General features: G+C 53.1%; 1 protein-coding gene across 2 annotated transcripts; it reads left to right on the forward strand.

Moving 5' to 3' along the window:
* Positions 1–541: 541 nt before the first annotated feature.
* Positions 542–15,329, forward strand: FAM110A (family with sequence similarity 110 member A). 2 transcript variants are annotated; one of them, XM_038369012.1, is made up of 2 exons: positions 542–1,123; positions 11,565–15,329. In XM_038369012.1, exon 2 carries the CDS (start codon positions 11,721–11,723, stop codon positions 12,900–12,902), a length of 1,182 nt encoding a protein of 393 aa, XP_038224940.1. In that variant the 5' UTR covers positions 542–1,123; positions 11,565–11,720; the 3' UTR covers positions 12,903–15,329. The 2 variants fall into 2 exon arrangements, with proteins under 2 accessions (XP_038224940.1, XP_038224941.1); XM_038369013.2 differs by lacking the exon at positions 542–1,123 and adding an exon at positions 6,150–6,448.
* The last annotated feature ends 5,577 nt before the right edge of the window (positions 15,330–20,906 follow it).

The following is a 20,906-nucleotide window of genomic DNA, read 5'->3' on the forward strand; positions in this document are numbered from 1 at the left end:
ACTCCTTGCCTTATCAGCTCTCTCTCGCACTTCCAAAATCTGCTGCTTTAGTTTTGTTCTCCCACTGCTGTGCTCTGTGACCAGCTTCTGGACTCCTGCATGAAGCCAGAAGGACTGGGCATTGTGTGGTGGACCTCTGTGGGAAGCAGGGAAGTAGACTCTTCCAGGCTTTAGTGAAGCAACCACATGCTCCCCCAGGGTTTTGGATCCATATAATCCCAGACCCAAAGGCCATGCTTCCAACCTTTCAATATCCAGCTCTGCCCAGCTCTCAAACAACTAGTGCTGTCACAGAAAGACCGCCATGGACAATTGCTGTGTGGCATGCAGCCGGCTGAGTCTTCTTGCATGGCCACTCCGCAGCCCCTGCATTATCCTGTCCAACAGAATTGCTTTGGTCTCTCTGTATGTGCAGCCTGCTGTGCAAGGACATGGGGGCAGGCAATGTAACTGGTTCATGCCCTGGCTAGCATCCAGGGCTGCTATAGGTTATTTCACTCTGAACCTGAGCTTATTAAATCTGTGAAGTCTTATGCAGTTTACTGGCTGCAAGATGGGGCTGGGAGAGCTGGTTTGGCTAAAATAAGAATTCCTCCTTAGGAACTTGTGGCCGTTTTTAGAACCAAACTCAAATCAGAACTTTCGAGAGGTTCTGAAATGTTTGATTATGTCTAAAGCAGAGGGATCCCCGGACTCCCCATGGGCTGCTGCGGGGCAAGCTCCCCCACACCCCTTACAGAATGGCTGGGGGGGAGGGGACGCAGGTAGTTCCCACCAGGCGGCAGGGGGAAGCAGGACCCCTGGCTGGCTGTGTGTAGAATGGTGGGGAATCGTTCCCGCAGTAACAACGAAGGGGCGGGGGGCCCACCTTGTGGATGGAGGGGGGAGAAGCAGGACCCCTACCCGGGGGGTGGGGAGGAGCAGAACCCAACGAGCAGCCCCCGCCTGGTTCATTGATAAAGTCCCCAGTTGCGGTCGCCTAGCGACCCCAGCCGCGCAACGTTCGAATGGCGACGGCGGAGCCAATGGGAAGGAGGCGTGTGGGGTCAAGGGGACTGGAGCGTCTAGGACCCGCAGCGGCCTCTGCAACCCCTCTGTCCCCCCTTCAGTGTTCGGCTCTGCGGTAAGAGGGGCCGGGGAGGGGTCATCGGGAGCAAGGGGCCAGGACTTCCTTCCTCTCCCCTGGAAGTGGAGTGTCTGTGTGCGGAGCCCCGAGCCCCAGGTCTGCGGGAGTAGGGGATCCCCTTCCCGTGGCTGGTGGTGGGGCTCGGGAGGAAGACAAGACAGATCTAATCTGGTTACATCTGGTTCTGATTTTCTAGGGGGGATGGGCCTCCAGAAAGGGCTGGGAAATGCTGTTTATCAGGTTGCCCCAAAGCCACGGGGAATGGACCATGTTTGAATATCTCCCACTGCTCTATGTTTCAGTGAAAGCAAAGGTATCATCAGCCAGAAGGTCAGAGTGTTAGATGCTGCAGCGGCCTTTGTAAAGGCCTGGACAATTGTGTGACCGATAAAAAGGTCAGCTCTGCAAGTAACAGTGAGAGAAGCAGGGCCGGCTCCTGCAGGGATAGGAAAGAATTCCCCTTCATGTCCAGAGCTGCACGACTGGTAGGCCCTTTATGGAGATTTTTTACCTCTTTCTGATGCATCTGGTAACCAACTTTACCTGAGGCAGGAGACCAGAATTGATGGGCTGATCCAGTATGACTAAATCTATGCCCCTATCTGGAGGCAATCAATATTATAGCCTTAGCAAGTATGGAACAGTTCAGATGATGCAACATCAGACAGCCAAATGGGAGAAACAAGCTATGATGTGTTTTCCATTCATTCAGACCATAAAGTGGGTGAGGCATTGCAGAGGCTCCAGAGATAATATGCATCTGCTTTGTGACTCCGTGGTTAGTTGGCTTGTATCTGCTGTGTCTAAAATGGGGGCTAAACCCAGATTACTTGATGTGGTTTGGAAGACTATTTACATCATCTAGAATTCTGTTTTTAAGGTTTGACTCTTTAAAATGGCATAATATGGCTCCATATGGCTCCACCTTCATTGTCTTGCAGTGACGTTCAAGGTCAAACTTACCCAAGTTTACAAATAAAAATCTGTTTTCTCTAACCACTAGCCCCACAAACTGCCCCTGCCTGGGCTCTGAAAGTCAAGCTGGGTTCTTTACTTCTCCCATCTCACCACAGACAAAAGATTCAGTGCTCTGTTACAGCTGTGCAGACTCAGTGCACTGTAACTGAGGACAGAATGAGACCTTGCAACAGGGACTTTGTAAATCATTTTCTTGATGAGGCATGAGGCAGGCTAGACCCCCGCTCCCTCCCCAGAGCTGTGCTGTCAGTGCTAGCAGGAGTAAAAAGGCTTATCTTGGTCATTAAATTCAGTACGTGTGTTTCTGGCTGCACAGAGGGAGCAGTTCCATTGAATAAGAAGGTGCTTTTTTAGTTACTTTTCACTGTAGTGCTCTGGAAATACATGTTCATTCGATTCACTGATTCAGGTGTGAACAATTAATGTTATGTCTACACTGCAGTCAGGAGGTGTGATTGCAGCACGTGTAGACGTACTTGAGCTATGTGAGGGCTTGTCTACACTTGAAACAACAATGCTGTAGCGCTTCAGTGTAGACCGTACCTTTGCTGACTGGAGGGGTTCTCCCATTGGTGGAGGCAGTCCATCTCCCTGAGAAGCGGTAACTAGCTCGACGGAAGAATTCTTCTGTTGACCTAGCGCTGTCTACAGTAGGGGTTAGGTTGGCTTAATTACATTGCAAAAGAATGTGGATTCTTCACACCCCTGAGTGATGTAGCTGGGTTGACCTACTTTTTCGTGTAGACCCTGAGTGTGAATGGGTTTTAACTCTTGAGTTGGTTCAGCCGACTGCTTTAGTCTTCCTGCAGACAGGGAGCCAGTGCCATCAGTGAGTCTAGAAGCATTACAATTGCTAGCGAGGGAAGCAGATTGGGAAACAAAGAAAATCCCAGGGATGAAGGGCTGGGGAAAAAACCCACTCAACTTGTATTGTGACTGAAAATCTCAGAACAAGGAAAGGAGGGTTGACTCATAATGATAATGCTTTTAAATAAATCCCCTAGCTCCACATGTTGTTTTTTTTGGCTGCTGTGGCTTAATAAGCTCATCATTTCATAGGTGAGGCTTTGAAGTTAAAGCTCTGGTAAGGTGAAGTGGGGCTGCAGAGCTCCACACCTTTCCCTGCTCCTGTTGTGTAGCTGGAGACAATGGTCTGAGTCAGCTACCGGGAAGGTTTTCTGGGGTGGGGCAGAGCTGGCAGCCTTATCTTTCTAAAGGAAAAGGCGGAGTCTGCAAAATGCAGCCCCCAAATGGAGGTAAAAAGAAAAGGAGTACTTGTGGCACCTTAGAGACTAACAAATTTATTAGAGCATAAGCTTTCGTGAGCTACAGCTCACTTCATCGGATGCATTTGGTGGAAAAAAAAAACCCACCAAATGCATCCGATGAAGTGAGTTGTAGCTCATGAAAGCTTATGCTCTAATAAATTTGTTAGTCTCTAAGGTGCCACAAGTACTCCTTTTTTTTTTTTTTTTTTTTTTTTTGCAAATACAGACTAACACGGCTGCTACTCTGAAACTAAAAATGTAGAACCTCTCTCCCCCAGGAGCACTCACAATTGTGCCCCTGGAATTTGCCAGTGTCCAAGGGACCCTGGGGCTTAGCACAGCACTGCATGGACATGAGCCATGTCTTGAGGGAAATGGAAGGTCGGTCTACCGTAATGCCTGCCTAGCTCCCCCTCCCCAGGCATAGTATTAGGCTGTTGGCATTTGATGCACTAGCATTGTGTTTGATTTGCTGGTGGTACAGAGAACTAGTTGTACTTTACACGCCCCTCCCCTCTTCAGCTCAAATGTGATATTTGTTCTGCAGTTGGTGCCCAGGCTGGCTTCTGTCCAGCTACAAGAATGTAGAGTTGTGTGCTGTGGATCCCAAGCAGGGGGTGGGGTGGAAGGCAGCAGGGGTGTCTCTTTGGCTTATGAGAAGGGGGAAATCAAGCCACTCTCCTCCCCCTCCACCCTGGCCATGTGGGGAGGTTGGGAAGATCTTGCCTCCTGGAAAACCTGTTTGGTCGGAAACAACCAACAATGCTGGAGACCTAATGTGCAGCCAGCACAAAACCTCCTGATGTGAGCTTCTGTGCCCTCCCGCGGGTGTAAATGGGTTCACCTGAACCTGATGGTATCTTCCTCTTCTGTGTGTAGCACCTTGGCTCCCTTGGGGAGATGGGAAGGACCTTGATCCCCTTTGCTCAGACCCCTGACCAGATGAAATGTCCTTCCACCAAGGGAGTGGTGGGAAAGAGAAGATGGCAAGGGCAGGATGTGGGGAAGGATCTGCTCTCTCTCTCTCTCTCTCTCTCTCTCTTTCTCTGAAAAAAGAAAAGGAGTACTTGTGGCACCTTAGAGACTAACAAATTTATTAGAGCATAAGCTTTCGTGAGCTACAGCTCACTCACCTTTGCCTACCTGCAGGTACCTCTTCAGCAAGGAGGAGAAGGTTAATAAGGGATGGGGATGTTTGCTCTAAAGGCAGAGGATAGGAATTGGGTTCCCAGGCTCTATGTGATGTGGGTGAGTCAGTCTCTGTGTGCTTCAGTGTTGCCATCTGTGAAATGGGGATAATGAGGCTCACTCACAGGAGGCGATGCCAGCGATCATTGTTGTGATTATTAGACCATCCAAGAACATGCTCGGTGTTGTGAGACCGCAGCCATTCCTGTTCGAGATTCCTGGCTGGCAGATGCCATGTCAGGGCTACAGAGAATGGTCTGACTAATGATCCCCTCGTGGAGTGCTGGCATTTCAGATCATCCCTTTCCTGATCTGCAGACGTTTGGTTCCTCACTCCACCTGAAGGCAGTGGAAAGGAGCTTCAGTCTGGTGTGATTATAACAGAGTCGAGGAAGTGGAGTCCTGATCTGTCTCTTGAGAATGTCTCTCTCCAGCCAGAACGATTTGTGCCTGCTGTAGTTTCCATTCCATGTAAGACCAAACTTCATTAGTAGCTGAGAGGCAGCATGGCCTAGCGGATAGGGTACTGGTCTGAAAGCCAGGAGACCTGGTTCCATTCCTGCCTCTGCCACTGACTTGGTATGTGACCTTAGTCAAGTCACTTCATCCCTCTGTGCCTGTTTCCCCTCCCACTCTTTGTCTTCCTTGTCTGTTTAGATTGGAGGCAGGGCAGGAATCATCTCTTATTGTGTTTGTGTACAGCCCGCAGCACAATAGGACTCTGATTTCAGCTGGAGTCTCTGAGCACGACTGTAATATAAATAACCAGCTGCATCTGAGGAAAGCATACCCAAGCGGAGCAGAGGCCATACCCCAAACAACACGTCCTGTCTCCCTACAGGGCTGTAAGAGAGGTAACTCCACAGAGCGTCTTGCCTATGTTTCCTCTCCCCAGCTCAGCAATCACTCTGCCATGTCACTTACCAGCTGGGGGTTGTGCTCTCTGCACTGAGTGGCTCTTTCTTTTGGCTGCCTTGGGGCAGGGGCTGTAAAAAGCCACAGGCCAGAGCGACTGAGGCACGAGAAGGGACTGTCTGTGCTCCATGTGTAAGTGTGCCTGCTAGGACATCTCCCCCCTCCCCCCCAAACACTCCTCTCTCTTTCCAGATCATAAAAAGAAAAGGAGTACTTGTGGCACCTTAGAGACTAACAAATTTATTAGAGCATAAGCTTTCGTGAGCTACAGCTCACTTCATCAAATGCATCCGATGAAGTGAGCTGTAGCTCACGAAAGCTTATGCTCTAATAAATTTGTTAGTCTCTAAGGTGCCACAAGTACTCCTTTTCTTTTTGCGAATACAGACTAACAGGGCTGCTACTCTGTTTCCAGATCATGTGGTGGGATTCCCCTCGGGCTCTGAGGAAGGGAGCAGGGCAGGCTTCTGTGTTTTCAGGCTCAGTGTGTCTGGAGTCACCAGATGGGAATACACTGGAAGTTCCTGCTGCAGTGTCTCAGCTGGCGGGTTGTCTCCTTCTTGGTTAGTCTGACACCCCTCCCCCATATGGTGCTAGACACTGAGGCAGAGAGCGCCCCTGGGGGCAAGGCAGAAATGCGCCGGTGACACAGGAAGGCCAGCAAATCCGCACAGCTACATCAGCTGTTGTGCGTCAGGAGCTGCCCCCTCCTGCCGGTCAGGTCACTGCAGGCTCAGTGCCGGAGGGTGGTTTGCTCTGTGCACAGGCTCCCTCCCTGCCAACAGCGGAGAGGGAGATTCACCTTCTGAGCATAAACAGGAAGTTGTGCAAGCAGGTTACCTGATCCCTCCAGGTGAGCGATTGGGTTAGTGGAGAGCGGAGAGCAGAAGCCCCATGAGACACCTCAGGTGGAGCTGGCTGGCGGTGTTCTGGAATCCAGCTGCAGCCAGAAGGGGAAAAGAAAGTACAACTGGTAAGTTACTGGGGTTTGCTGTTCTGTCTCCCTGGGGCCTAGGGTCTGGCTGCAGCCCAAAGCGGAACCAGGCTCCTGCAGTGGCAGAGGGCTTTCAGGAGGCCTGAGCCAAGGCAGGCAGTTCAGCATTTCAAGTTAGGATCAGAGGCTACAGGACAATTCCTTCAGCTTCTTTGCAAAGCTCCCAGATCTGTGTGAAGTGCAGGGGACCTGCCCAATGGGCTGGGCAGGGTTTTAGCAGAGGCCTGGTCTACACTTAAAACGTAGGTCGACCTAGCAATATCACTCAGAGCTGTGAGAAGTTTCATGCCTGAGCACTGTCGTTGGGTTGACCTAACCCCTGGTGTAGATGGGCTAGGTTGACAGCAAGATTCTTCCATTGACCTAGCTACCAGCCCTTGGGGGCGGATTAACAACATCAACGGAAAACCCCCTTCCATCAATGAGGGAAGTGTCTATGCCATGGAGCTACAGTGGCATTGCTACAGCTGAAGTGTAGACATGGCCAGAGTGTCTAAACCCACTGGTGGAGCTTGGTCCTTCTCTTGCTAATGCTGGTGTGAATTGGGAGTGACGCGCTGAATTCGTTGGGGTCACAACAGAACAAGAGGGGAATCAAGCCCTGAGGGTTTCTCTCTGGCTCTGCTGGAAGATAAAAGAAATTAAGCTCTGGAAAAGATCGGATTGCTGAGGGAGGGTGACCAGAAACTCGATGGTGGTGGTGGTGGAGGGGCAGGTGGGACACTGCCCGTGACCCCTACGATCTCAGTCCACTGATGTGAGCAATCTGCTTACTGAACATGAAACCAGCCCGATGCAATCGGCACTTAACTCAGTGGCGTATGGGGAAAAATTGTAGGACCTATTGAAAGTTCAAAGGAAGGTGGAGTAACCAGGAGCTGGCTGCATGCAGGAGCTGAAGGAAGAAAGGGGACTGGGACAGAGCAGCACTGACCAGGCCTTTGATTGTCTCAGTTTGGAAAGAGCACAATGGAGGGCAGCGTCAGGGCTCGAGCAGAGGGGAGCATCCCTGGGATGTGGTTCTGTCTGCAAGGTCTATTTGAAACATCCCCTCTCTCACATTTCCTCCTCCCCTCTCCTATGCATTGGCCACACTGCTGTTGGGATGGGGGATGAGGCTGCAGTCTCTGCTGCTGTGGGGCTGGGTAGTAATGGGCTAATCTAGGCAGCCGAAGGGCGCTGGTTATTGTGCTTATGGCAAAACTCCCCAGGCTTAGAGGGGAAAGTTCCCCAGCCCGCCGGTGACGACCACGTGGTTGCTGTGGGCTCACGGGAAGGTTGTGCAAACTCCGTGCGAGTCAGTGAAGTGCACAGATGAGGGGGGCAGAAGGGGACCTGGCTTTTGCAGGTGGTTTGAAGTGCCCAACACGGTGGGGGAGGGCCCCACACTTTGGTTGCTGCTCACTGTCATGGCCACCCTCATTCGGTGCTGCGGGGGCGAGTCACGGCTGTGTCAGCAGCGGGGTGCTCTGGGCCCTGGTTCACAGGCCTGCAACTGCTTTTGGTGCCTCTTTTCCCACTGTGCCTGTTCGCTCTGGACGAGAGAGAGACGCCGGCTCTGAGGCCTTGGGGACGCTGCTGACAGCTGGGTTCAGTGGATGTAGGGCTGGAACATCCCAATGGTTTGTGTCTCCTTCTCTAGCAGCTGCCCCTGAGGGGTGCAAAGCACTGCCCAGACATTACTGAGTTAAAACTCTCAGCCGCCCTTGGAGGTTGCTCCTCCCGCTGGGCGTGCCCTGTGGAGCTTGTCAGCACCCGCTCTCTCTATCCATGCCCATGCGTGGGTAAGTCTGTTCGCAGGGCCAAGAGTGAGACTTTGTTCAGTGGGACAAGCCACTGACCGTGCTCGCGGCTCCCCGTTGCCATTCAGGAGGGCTGCCTTGCATGTATTTGCAGGCTGATAGCCAAGACGCTGAGATAGCTGGAGATCATGGCAATGGGTATCCGGGATCAGATCAACATGTGCACGACAGACGCTGCCCATCTCCTTTAGCTATTTAAATAGTAAGTGTTTAGTATATTTACCATGGCTCCTCCCCCCCCCCTTTAGTCCCCAAGCGCTTCTGGAGGTGATAGTGAAATGCCCTCTATTCTCCTGGGCCCACGCTGGTCTTGTGCAAGCGAATGATCCTGTTTTGTGGCACCATTGCCCTCCCCTTCCCACTCACAGGGCGAGCACCCCCTTGGCAATGGGTTGGACTGGTTTGGAAGCTTCTCACAACAGTTCCTGCGAAAAGACGGGGGGTATAGCGAGATGTGCCTTGCTCTAGTTCTGGGTCTTCCTAGTTCTTCATGTGGAAGCTGAGTCGCTTTTCTAGCTGCCTGTCTGGTCGCGGGGCATTTGCCCCTGCCTCCTCCTAGCCAATCCGACTGCAAGCTTCAGTTTAGGGAAAGCGTGAGCGACCTCAAAGAGGTTCTTTATTTCTTCACATTTTCTATAGTGTCTTTCACCCTTGGATCTCAAAGCTTTTCTCACAGCTGGATAACTATCAGGCTGTGCTGTGCTACGGTCTTCAGTCTGCTACGCCAGCTAGCTGGCTTGCAGCTTGGGGGGCAGAACTAGACCTGGCATTTGCTAGCTGGCAGGGAATGCCCCTGCAGAGCCCGCTGGGTTCTTTCTGCCTCCAAAGTAAAATTAACCGCATTTCTAAGTTTTTTTTTTTTTTTTTTTTTTTTTACAAGGCACCTTTTTTTTTTCACTCCAAGGCTGGTTTTTATGCTTGCTAGAGGAGATTGGCTCCTCATTCTGAAGCAGAAAAGACTAGTTTTCAGGGGCTAGTTATCCTGATGGTGGATGTTTGACTCAGCTGTCTGGCTCTTCAGGGGTGGGGGCATTCCCTTTTTGCTGGTGACTGACAGCTCTGGTTCTGAGCCCAAGCTTCAAGCAGGCCGCAGACTCATTGTCACTGATGTATGGATCAGGAAATTGCAGATAAACGAAGATGCATTTGTCTGTTATCCCCGTGGTGCAGACAGAGGCAGAGCGAGGTGAAGTGACTAGACTGAGATCACACAGGGGGAGTGTCTGCAGCAGAACACAGAGCTCCTGGCTCCCAGTCCCCAACTGTCACCTGCCAGAACGGGTAAAAAATGAGTGCCCTTCTGAACCCCCCTCCAGAGCTAACTCCACATCTCCTTTCTGAGCTCCGGAAGAGCTCCCTGACCAGTCATTTTCTCCTGCCCTTTGGCTGGGACCGGATGTGCTGAGGGGCCGGGAGTGAGGCTGCCTTGCCAAGGTTTTCCCAGTCCCAAGATATTCCGATGAACAGCTTGACCTCCCAGTGCATTTCCCGTGCGAATCGCTGAGCTTTGCCCGTTGCTAATCCCCGTGGCTAATGAGAGCAGGAGCAGTTGTAAGCTGTTTAAAATGCCCCTTCGACTAGGATTAAGGAGGGGAGGGTGGCGGAAAGAAAGAAGCCTCCAGTTTACGGAGCACTGCGTTGTAGGGAGTTGCATTTCTTGTGAGTGCTGGGAGCTGTGTATGCGCGTCTGTGGAACATCGGAGCTTTCTCAGGGCCGCTCCTCCTAGGCATTGTAGGGTTGATGCAAAGTAATGAGGGTCCTTCGCCTGGCTCCTTCTATATGTCCCCTCACCCTAAATTCCAGCCACCTCTTGCCTCCGTGACATCAGCCTCTGCTCCCTGCATGTTCGGGCGTGCAAGAATTCAACACAGCAACTCTCTTCAAAGGTCACACTGAGGGTGACACTCACCGAGTGGACCCTGGAGGTCTCCCAGTGCTCAGCATGTGTTCACAGCAAGATCCCCAAAAGTGTGGGTGGGCCCCCTCGACATTAGCTCTCCTCTGGCTGCCCCTCTGCAGGGGGGGCATGTGGCTGTCTCAGGGCTGTGTTTCCTAGCCTGGCACCTGTGCTTCTCATTGGCAGACAGCAGCTCCTCTCTGTGGCCCCCTTCCCCAGACTGAGGTCCTGTCATTGTGACAAGCTGAGCAGGGAGATGGGGAGGGGAGGCTTCCTGTAGAGATTCCCTGGTGTAGCATCCGGCTGCCCGGAGTGATCACTTTTCCACGTGCGTGCAGTGGCGCCAGGTCAGGGACCCCTCTCTGTAGTTCCCTCACACTCGTGGCTCCAGATGGGCCAACCTGGCCTGGCCATCAGGCTGAGTGTCGCTGTCCCCTTTGGAGAGCGTGGGATGCTTCCACCACGCGTCCCGTTCAGCCAGGCTGGGACATGCAGGGAAGGGAGGCGCACTCAGGCTGTTTGCCACAGGAGCCGTAGCACAGAGCTCCCCGGCCTCCTGAGGGGCTGCCTAACCCATCAGCAAGGGAGGGCGTCTGGTCTCCTGGGGCAGGGGTCCGAGCTCAGGGTGAGCCCCGTCTCTGCTAGGGAGGTGAGATATGCCTCTACAGATCCTGGGACGGTTTAAAGAGCTGTAGAGCTGTCTAGGCGAGGGCCCTTTCTGTTCTCTGGGGCCCTGTCTTGCCCATTCAGCCGTGGGGGAGATCCCGCAGTTTGGATGATCTGGACGCTAGGTTTTTAGCCCTCCATGTCTCCATGGGATGTTATTTCACATCCCCCACTGATATCACGTAAATCTCCTTCGTGCAGATGGCTGTGGCTCGTGGGCAGCTCCCCGGAAGGTAAGGGGGATGCATGGGGCATCCCAACAGACCAAGAGGCAGGGGCCCAGGGGGTCAGCCAGGCATCCCATATGGGAAGAGGGCAAGTGATGGGGAGGGGGTGGGCGGGGAAGCCTGGCTGAGGGCCATGGAGGAGAAGGGGCTGATCATGGCAGGAGGCCAGGCTGTAAGTGCCTGCTCTCCGCCTTCCTTCCCCTCTTTTCATTCAAGGAGTTGTCTAGAGCCGCTCTCCCTCGATTGGGGGAGGTTTCTATTTGAAGTGTCTCTGCCTCTGTCAATTGGCTGGCGGGAGAGACCTGGCTGGAAGGGGGCGGGGCCTGTGCCTTGAAATAGGAAGCCCAGCGCGGGTCTCCCCCGCCTCCTGGCGAAGACGGCAGGCCTGCCCGTGCCTTTGTCTGGCTGAGCTGGCAGAAGCAGGAGGCAGCATCATTCCGTAGGGAAGCAGCACGCTCCTGCCAGCTCGGCTGTGACCTGATCTCTGTTCCCTTCTTTGCAGCGAGTGGCGCGTGACCCCGGGGCGGACCCCACCAAGGCTGCCGGCCCCTTGGACTCATCGCTCCGGGCTCCTCTGGAAGCTCAGAGGGATTTTGCTACTGGGACGGACCCTCAGCCTTAATCTTCGCTACCGGACATGGGTGGCATGTGACCCTTGATGAACACTGCTGCACAGGGCACGGCAGAGCCAGCAAGCAGAGTGGGCGGCGTGGGGAGGAGCAGCTGGGGGGGCGTGCAGCAGCTGAGCAGCATGCCCGTGGAAACCCTCCAGGCTGGAGATGTGATGAAGGGGGTTTCAGTGACGGCACCCTTCACCTCGGCCATGCCATTCCGGATCCTCAACAAGGGACCTGAGTACTTCCGCCGGCAGGCGGCCACCGGCGCCAAGAAGCCCAGTGCCGTGGAGAGGCTGGAGGCGGACAAAGCCAAGTACGTGAAGAGCCAGCAGGTCGCCAGCACCAAGCAGGAGCCAGTGAAACCGCTCTTGAAGCAGCCCCTCTTCACTCCAGGGGTCCGGAGAGCCATGCTCATGCCGAGCCGCAAGACCCCGCAAGGGGGCCGCAGGGTGGAAGCCTGTGGGCCAAAGACCTCCTTGAACCTGGAGATCCTCAACAACCTCATCAACATCTGTGACAGCCCCCTGCCCTTCCCCAAATCGGAGAGCCCCCAGGAGCACAAGTGGAGAGCAGAGACGAGGGAGCCCCCGGGCAAAGAGCTGGGTGGGCACCCCGCTGTGCAAAGGAGGAAGGGTCCCTCGGATGGCATGAGCAAGCTGTCGGAGAGCTCTGTCACATCCAAGCCCTCCAGCACGGTGGCTGTGCGCAGAGTGGATGTCCGGCCCTGCGGGGTTCATCGGGCCAGGGTGACCCCGACCATCCAGGTCACCCCCATACCCGTCTCACCCGCCAAGGCCAGGATTCCCTCCACCGGCTCCCTTAGCTCACCAAACAGAAGCCCCCACGACAAGCGGACAGACAGCGCCAAGCGGCAGACCCTCCTGCACAGATCCAAGTCCGACCTGAGTGACAGGTACTCCCGGGCCACGGCCGACCTGGAACGCTTCTTCAATTACTGCGGGCTGGACCCCGAGGAGGTCAGGGACATAGGGGCGGAGCACTGCGCCCGGGCCAGCTCGGACATCGTCTCCATCAAGTTTCACAGCGTCAGCACCGCCAGCTCGGAGTGCACCCGCTCTCAGCACAGCGCCGCCACCCTGGAGGACAAGCAGGCGGAGCGCATGCCCTACGGCATCTCTGTCATCGAGCGCAACGCCAGGGTGATCAAGTGGCTGTACGGACTACGGCAAGCCAGAGAGCCCCAAAAGGTATCCAACGTATAGTGACTTCATGGATGCCACGAACTCTGATAGCAAAGCCTTTGAGTGGGTGTGTGTGTGATGTACAAGGGGATGTTTTAATTTCTTGCGTGACTCAGTCTGGTCCGGCCGGGAAGCACCCTATGGTGGAGTCTCACTGACAGAGCATCCTTTAACTCTAGTCCCTGTCCCCTGTTGGCCTCCCCTGCCCCTTACCCTACCCCAGGCCCATGGCCTTCAGAGATCCGGTCCCTGCCGCGACGAGACGTTGCCAAGCTAAGAACTTCAAGAGTTGCAAGGCCCTAGCAATGAGAGAGGGCGAGTTTTCTTGGCACGGGGGCCGAGGGGAGGAGCGGGGCCAGCCTGGCAGCACAAGTGGGATGTTCAGTTGTCTCGGGAGTTACTGCAGGGCTGTGCATTGCCTCGGTCAACAGAGCTGGCCCTGGGAAGGGGTTTCCTTCCTAATGGGAACTGGTCTTGTAAATATGCAAGCTATTAATAAAGAGCCTGGAGTATAGTCCCCCGTGAGCCAGTGAGAGAGCAAAGGGCTGGCTTGCACCTGCTTGCCTTGATCCTCTTTGGCACCTGCCTGCACTGTCCTCTGAATCAGTTCACTGGGACAGTGCCAAGAGGACTATAAACGCCCTCGCTCTCATGAGACGGTTGGAAGAACACACATGTGTACACACCTCGTGGGCGAGCCCAAGGGAATATCTGTGCAGCTCATGGCCCAGCCAACACACGCCCGCCTCCTGCAGGGTGGGTGAGGGTCTGGTTGTCGCAGTGGAGGGCTTTTCTCCAGCCCTGCGTGCACAACACAAACACAACCCCCACAAAGGCTCTGCCATAAGCTGCCAGAAACTCGGGGGATCTGGTGCTAAGACCCCTCCCCCACCCTGGACTGCACCCTCCATTCCACGCAGGGTGGACCAGTTGTGTGGAGCCTGCCCCTTCCTGCCGTGTTAGCGGGCGGGAATGTTCTTAGCTGGGTCAGCCACGTTAGCAGAGCTCCAGTTACTGGTAGAATCCGAAGTGTGTCTCATGCACCCTAGGAGCTGGTTTGTGTCAGCCCAGCTTGTGGTGTCTCGAATGAGGAGCCACCATCTGGCACATCATTCAACTTTTGTTCTTCCGCAAGGCCTAGTGTGCCTCCGGCATGAAGTGTCCATGCTGGGTGAATGGGGTGCACATGTGCCACGCTATCCATCCCTCAAATGGTCACCTCAGGGGTCCTCTGAAACCCCCCAGACCAGCACGTCTTTGTGTTTTATGCTCAGCCTTAATAGCTCCCAAAAGAGTCAGAGACAAAGCAGTTTTAGGAGGCAGCTTGATCCAGATGAAACTTAATTTTGGTTTTGTTTTGCTCTACCCTGAAACTCTGATCACTCTGCTTCAGTTACCGAGAGAACATTGCCCCCCGCACAAGATTTCCAGGGGAGTGAATTCTCCCACCCCACATTAGTTAAGCTCTTTTGTGGGGAGGAGGAAATGGGTGTTTACAGGAGAAATCCCTGGGTTGCGGAGGGCCTGGAGCTTGGGCGTTGGAAACAAACCCGTCTTCGCTGCACGGAAAGAACAGCCGGGTCTGCTCTTTGAACGGTCAGCCCAAGCAGCATGCTCTTCTGCTCTGTGACTCCGGAGGCGACGTGACAGATCTGTCCCTCCTGAAAGTCCCCTTTCTGTTGTACTTTTATCTTGCTGCCCTGGCTGTTGGTTTTGCTCCCTGACTCATTCTTTTCACAGCTTCTACTTTGCTGTAGTTCTGTGTACATTTCACTGGAAGCCAGCTTGCGTTTTAATAGCTGATCCCTTGGGGAGGTGTGTGTGTGGTGGGGGGAATGACCCTTGTAAGTGACATATAATAGGAAAACTATTCTTTGCGGGGTTACTAGTTACTTCCACTGGAAACAGTCTTTTCACAAACTGCCGTGGTGCATCCCCGTGATGTTGTGCATCTTGATTTCATGCCCCAGCAGAGACATTCTTCATGGATAACTGCCTGCCGCGTGGAGCTGTTGGGAAGCGAGTGTAGATTGGCGGGAGCTTTATGAACTGCCTGGAGGAGATCAATATAACCTCCTTCCCCAAGCTGGAAAGCACACGCAGGGCAGTACAGTAGCGTGGGAGGGACAGTGCCACATGCCAGCGCTGGCTCAATAAAGCTCGGCAGCGAGGCTGAAAATAGCAAGAGACTCGGTTGCTTAGCCATAAAGGCAAAAATCTACCTCCTCAATGTAGGCTTATCAAGGGTCTTGGGGGTGTGTGTGTGCGTGTGCGCACGCCTCTTTTCCTCTGCCACAGTCAAAAAAGCCCAAGACCTCTGGGAATGCTGACCCCAGTTATTTATGAAGATGGTTCTGTATTGGTCTCATCTCACTTTTACTGTATTTGCTGATAGTGGTTCTGTAAAAGCCTGACTGATTTTATTAAAGTCCTGTCCTTTGGATGGTCTGTATTTGTTTTGTTGAACTTGGCCGCAAACCAGCTTGACACCCCATAACTCTGGCAGGGGGACCACCCTGCAGAGGGATGGTTTCTGAATAAATGTAATCCCCTTTTTTGGGCTGATCTCACCACAGTTGGGTTCAAAGTGAGTAAATAATGAGCTTGGGGGTACATATGTGGCCCAGGCAGGGGCCATACTGGCATGTGGGGACCTGCCCCCTTCAGAAGGAGAAAATAAAATCAAAGTAAAATAAATCTCCCTCTTTCTCAGTTCTCTGTGCTGTTCACAGTGGAGAGTGTGACCAAAACCCTAGCACCTCCTTGCTGCCTGTGGCCCAGTGTGGCAGACTGTGCAGTACCGGGCTCATCAGTGGTCTGCCCCCTGTCCCCCAAAAGGAGCATCAGGATGTCAAGGGGTCCTCTGCACTCAGTGGCACCTGCAGGAGTTGGAGGGCCCTCCGTGGGGCTGGAGTGCAGCTAAGGAGGGGGATGGTGCCCACGGGGAATGGGCAGAAGGTGCCACTCTCCACAATTCCATAGTCCCTGAGCAGCTCTGCCAGGCTGATTCTGGCCTGCAAGGTGGCGTGTCTCAGCCACTGAGGTACAGAGCCTTCGGAGAAGGGAACACCCTTGTTTAAGGGACAATCAAGGAGCAGGCAGAGCATATAGTGGCTCAAGAGAGACAGAGATGGGAAATGGGCAAGGTCTTGTGTCCAGTTAACCCTTGCACAGCTGCTAGTTGGTGCTTGTGACCCAGAAGCTGGGCTCCAGGGAAGGTCAGGGCATGCCTAGCAGGTTTAATGTGTAATCTGCTAAGCGCATGTTTAATAGCAAAGCATGTGTTGCGCTGCTGTGAAAGCCCCCATCTGTGCCAGCTTGAGGGCATGCCCCACTTCTAGTCAGCAGTGGATCTGCAGAAGCATGTTTTTGGGGAGTGCTGGTGTGTTGTTGGCTGTCTGCCATGTGAGCTGTGTTACCCACATAGGCTGTTTGCAGCCCCTGTGGCTCATGCCATCTGCTTCTGCACTTGTCTCAGAGCTGGGGCACCGGGGTGCTGATGGTATAAGCTGCATGGTTGGACAGCTTCCCTCTTCATTTCTGAAATCTGTACCAATCCGCGCCCAGGTTACAAAGGTCTTGAAGGATTCAGGTGCAGTGGGAGAGAGGGAGACCTGCCCCCATCCTGCTCTGGTGAAGTTAAACTTGTTGCACCATCCTAGAAAGAAAGAAATCTCTGCACAGCACCAGTGCAGTGTGAGGGCATCACTGCCTCCCAGCTACCATGCTCTTTGGGCAGCAAAGCAACCGCCAGTGGTAGAGGCTGCTGGAAGCATCCATGTGCTGCTGATTCCAAACAAGCAGCAGGTCCATGAACACGGCATTCCCCTCTACAGCTGGGGAATGTCCCAAGGCAGAATCTTGCTTTGCGCTTTTACAGCAGTCTGGGAACAGTCACTAATTAACGCCAGGGGAGGCTGATCAGTGCTGATAGGGGGAAGTGCTGGCTCAGCTCAGACAACCAGGGACTTTCCATCAGCTCATCCTGGCTCTGACAACAACTCTGTCTTTGATCCTGGGCAAGTCACTTAACCTCTCTGTCTCAGTTTCCCCATCTGGGAAATGGGGAAGGTGATCATTATGGGCAGGCATCTAAGGAAGATTCATTAAGGTTTCTGAAGGTCCCTGAAGAGGAAAAGTTCTAAGTATTATCTCCAGACAGCTCTGCCAATGCACCTCAATCCTGACCTATGCCAGCTCTAGTTTACTATGGCTGGGTCCCCATACAGTTCTTCAGATGCCCTTTTTTCAGAGTAGCAGCCGTGTTAGTCTGTATTCTCAAAAAGAAAAGGAGTACTTGTGGCACCTTATAGACTAATAAATTTATTTGAGCATAAGCTTTCGTGAGCCAAAGCTCACTTCATCGGATGCATCAGATGCCCTTGTGTCACATCATCATACCTTTTTGTTAATAGAAGGTACTTCTATGAAACAACTCCCTGCCCTCTCCTAAGTGAACCGTCTTTAAGAACTGGGATAGGAAATTTTTGCAGTTTCAAAGGAGCAATCTCGGTGCATAATCAAAGGCCATTGAGATCTTTTTTCAAAAAGACTTTGCAGTGGCATGAATTGGAAGGAAATCACGTAAGAAGCATAATTCTGACTTAGCTGGTAACACACGAGCCCATGCTGTTTCTATAACTTGACTGGAGATTTCTAGTACCAGGACCTTGCCAAACAATGCGCCAACTCCTCCAACTGTTCCCCAGCCCACTTTTTAACAATCTGCAGCAGGCTCACTGGTGAATCATGTAATCCAGATCCAGGTGTCTTCCGTCCAAACATCTGCTGGACACACAGACTAAAGAGCAAAGCACAAAACTCCCACGCCACTGTAAATAAATTCATCTGGCCAGCCAATAGCAGTGGACTGGCACCAAGAGGGAGTTGTAGCCCATGGAAGTAGTTCCTACGGGCGATGAACAAAAGGCTGTCTCTCAGCCTCAGGCCTTGTCAATGTGGGAAAAGGTTTTTTTTTCGTCAGTATAAGCTAAGGTGTGAATTTAAGCCAGTGTAGTTCTGCTGTTGTAACTCCCCCTGGTTGGACTCTTGGGAAGGGGTTTTTAGCTAAACTAAAAAAAGTCCCTCTAATACTGGACTAAGAGTAAAGGAGTACTTGTGGCACCTTAGAGACTAACAAATTTATTTGAGCATAAGCTTTCATGAGCTACAACTCACTTCATCGGATGCATCTGTAGCTCACGAAAGCTTATGCTCAAATAAATTTTAGTCTCTAAGGTGCCACAAGTACTCCTTTTCTTTTTGTGAATACAGACTAACATGGCTGCTACTCTGAAACCTGGATTAAGAGTGTTTCCATACGTGGTTATAGTGGGGTAACTATGGCCTAGCTGGTCATGCTTTCCTGTGTAGACAAGGCCTAAAGGCCGTCAGAGCTTCTCACAAGAAGTCAGCATCAAGTGTCCTTGGGAAATCGTGTGTTGTGTCAGAGCGAGGTGGGTGATTTTCCCCTCACACTGACGTGTGAAATGTGCATGCCCTGCTTGCCTGTCCCCTATGCAGAGATACCCCACTGCCCTTTGATCTGGAAATGAAGCAATTCTCTGTTGTGGAAGGACCCTGCTGTCCATTGCACGTGTTTCTTCCTGTTGCTTAACTGTGGCATATTATTTTGATACAGATCAGGTGTTCCTCCTCCAGGTAATGTCAGGTTGCTTTTGGGTGTCTGGTTTGCTGGAAACATTGATTTGGATTGCATTAAATAATCAAAAGACTTCCTACATCCCCATCAAAGGGGCGATCCAAGGGAAGGCCGCCAGCAGCTGATTTGCATGAAATCTTGTTAGCCTGATTGGTTCTGATACCTCTCGACAGAACGGTTCAGTGCTATGCAAATGGAGATCTGCCTTGTTTCTGGGTTTATTGTCACATAGGGAGACCTCCGGAACACAGCTGTTAAACTCCCCAGTATTGATACAGCAGGCACCACTTGGTCTGGGCAGGAAGGCAGAAGCAGGGTCTAGGGACAAATTGCAAGCGGCAGGGCTACTGGCCCCATCTTAGCCCAGCACTGCCAGGTCTAAATCACCGTTGTTCAGAGGAGTGGATCAGAGAGGCTGGCCTAGTGGTACAGTTACGGGTGCTGTGACAGCAGGAGCTTCTGTAAAAAGACCTTGTCATGGAGCTTACGGGGGGGGGGGGCAGATGTGTGGGACCAGTGCGCCTGCCGATTGGTTTTTCCTTATTTAGAAAGTGATTGTAAATCCCAGCTGCACGTGCCCGCTTTGTCTAAAGGCGGCTCCTTATCCACTGCACAAAGGGACAGAAAGCAGGGGCCAGTGTGTGGTCAGCCCTTCTCTCCCTAGCCACAGTTTTCAGTGCGAGGGGAAAAGAGGTAACCAGAGACTTACGGCTGATCCGGGGCAGCTCTGGGGAGTCTCTAGGGAGATTTTAAAGATTAAGAAGTGGAGAAGGCACCTGCTCACATTCAGGGCTATCTTCTTCCCTGCCCAGCCGCTATAACAGGACCCCACTGAGCTGCTGCTGCCATACCAGGGTGCTTAAGCAACAGCAGCCTCAGGCCCGACCCTGCTGAATTGCTGGCACAAAGCAAAAACGTGCAAGTCTAGCGAAGAGAGCTCAGCACGGCTGGTCTGAAACGCAAGCGCTGGGGGACACCCAGAGCACGAGCGCACAGGGTTAGTGGTCTTGGGATGACAAGGGCTCTTTCTTCTCTATGCCACTTTGCATGTGCCTCTCGGACAGCAGCGATCTGGGCTAGGGTTTGTCTGAAGCAGCAGCTGAATGGCCAGGTGCCAGAACACCCCAGAATCTGGAGTGTCAAGGAGCAAAGGAGGATTCAAAAGTCAGGAACTTAAAAGACAAACAGAGCCCCAGTGGTGAATTATTGCAACTGTGCACTGGGCACCTCGCCCTGCACCCTGGTGTCAGTGCACAGGAGGAGAATTGGACAAAGAACAAAGGGTTGGACTGAGGGCTTGATTTATGAGGCCAGATCAAGAGAGACGTGTGCACCTTGGCTAAATGACAGCACATGGGTATTAGAGCGACAAGGTGGGGAGGGAACATTGCACCAACTCCTGTTGGTGAGAGAGACGAGCTTTGGAGCCGCACAGAGCTCTGCTTCGGCGCTGGGAAAGGTGCTTCCAGCGTCACAGTCAGGTGGAAAAGATTGTTTGGCATAAATGGTTCACACCTATTCTAAGGGACCATTCCAGGAGGTCTGGCAGGTCCCTGTGGATGGGAGAATGGTGTAAGCTCCATGGAGGGACAAGAATTGTCTAGGGTTGCCCTAGAAGTAAGGGGCTGATGGGAAGTCTCCTAACCATGAGATTGGTGAGCGTGAAGACAGGGAGAGGTGGTGGGGGAGTCTCGTTATCGGAGTCATTGGGACAAAGCACAATGGCAAACATCACAAATTAGAAGATTACAGTGGTCTGGATTGGAACCGGGAGCAGCCCCTGCCTGCAGCCTGGGTCCATGTCAGTCCTTCCCGGGTTGCTCAGAGAGCTGCGTTGTCCAACCAGCTCATCCTCCTTGCCTGTATCAGTGGCTGGGAGCTGATTTCCTATCGGTCCTCTGACAGCTTTCATCTGGGTGTCGGGCAGATAATCTCCCGGAGCCCCTTGCTGCCCGTTGGATGCACAGCACCTGCTCTCCAGGGCTCATGCTAGGAGACGTTACCCATGTTTTTCCCTCCGTGGGGGCCCAGAAATTTCAATAGACACCCCCCAGCATGAAGGGGAAGGGGCTGGCTCCACCAGCATCGGAAAGATCCGTAACAGGCAGGGGAGGGGATGGCAGGGTTAGAGCCCGGACGGGGGGGACAGATGGCACCAAAGAAGAGAACATGGAGGTGCCGTTGAAGGGGTAGCAGAATGGCTGCAACTTTATGCATTAGACATAAAATTAGTCCACTGATTGTCCACGGGTGGAGTCTGGGTCTGGGCAGGGCAGGTCTGGGTCCGGGGCGTGAGCTCGGCATGTGGTGAGGTGGGACCTGGATGGGATTTGGGCACAGAGCCCACACCAAGTGCTGAGCTG

Source organism: Dermochelys coriacea, chromosome 13 (assembly GCF_009764565.3).
Source record: "Dermochelys coriacea isolate rDerCor1 chromosome 13, rDerCor1.pri.v4, whole genome shotgun sequence".
NCBI lineage: Eukaryota > Metazoa > Chordata > Testudines > Dermochelyidae > Dermochelys > Dermochelys coriacea.

Excerpts from the sequence above, each read along its gene's own strand:
- FAM110A (XM_038369012.1), top strand. The coding sequence starts at position 11,721 with ATGAACACTGCTGCACAGGGCACGGCAGAGCCAGCAAGCAGAGTGGGC.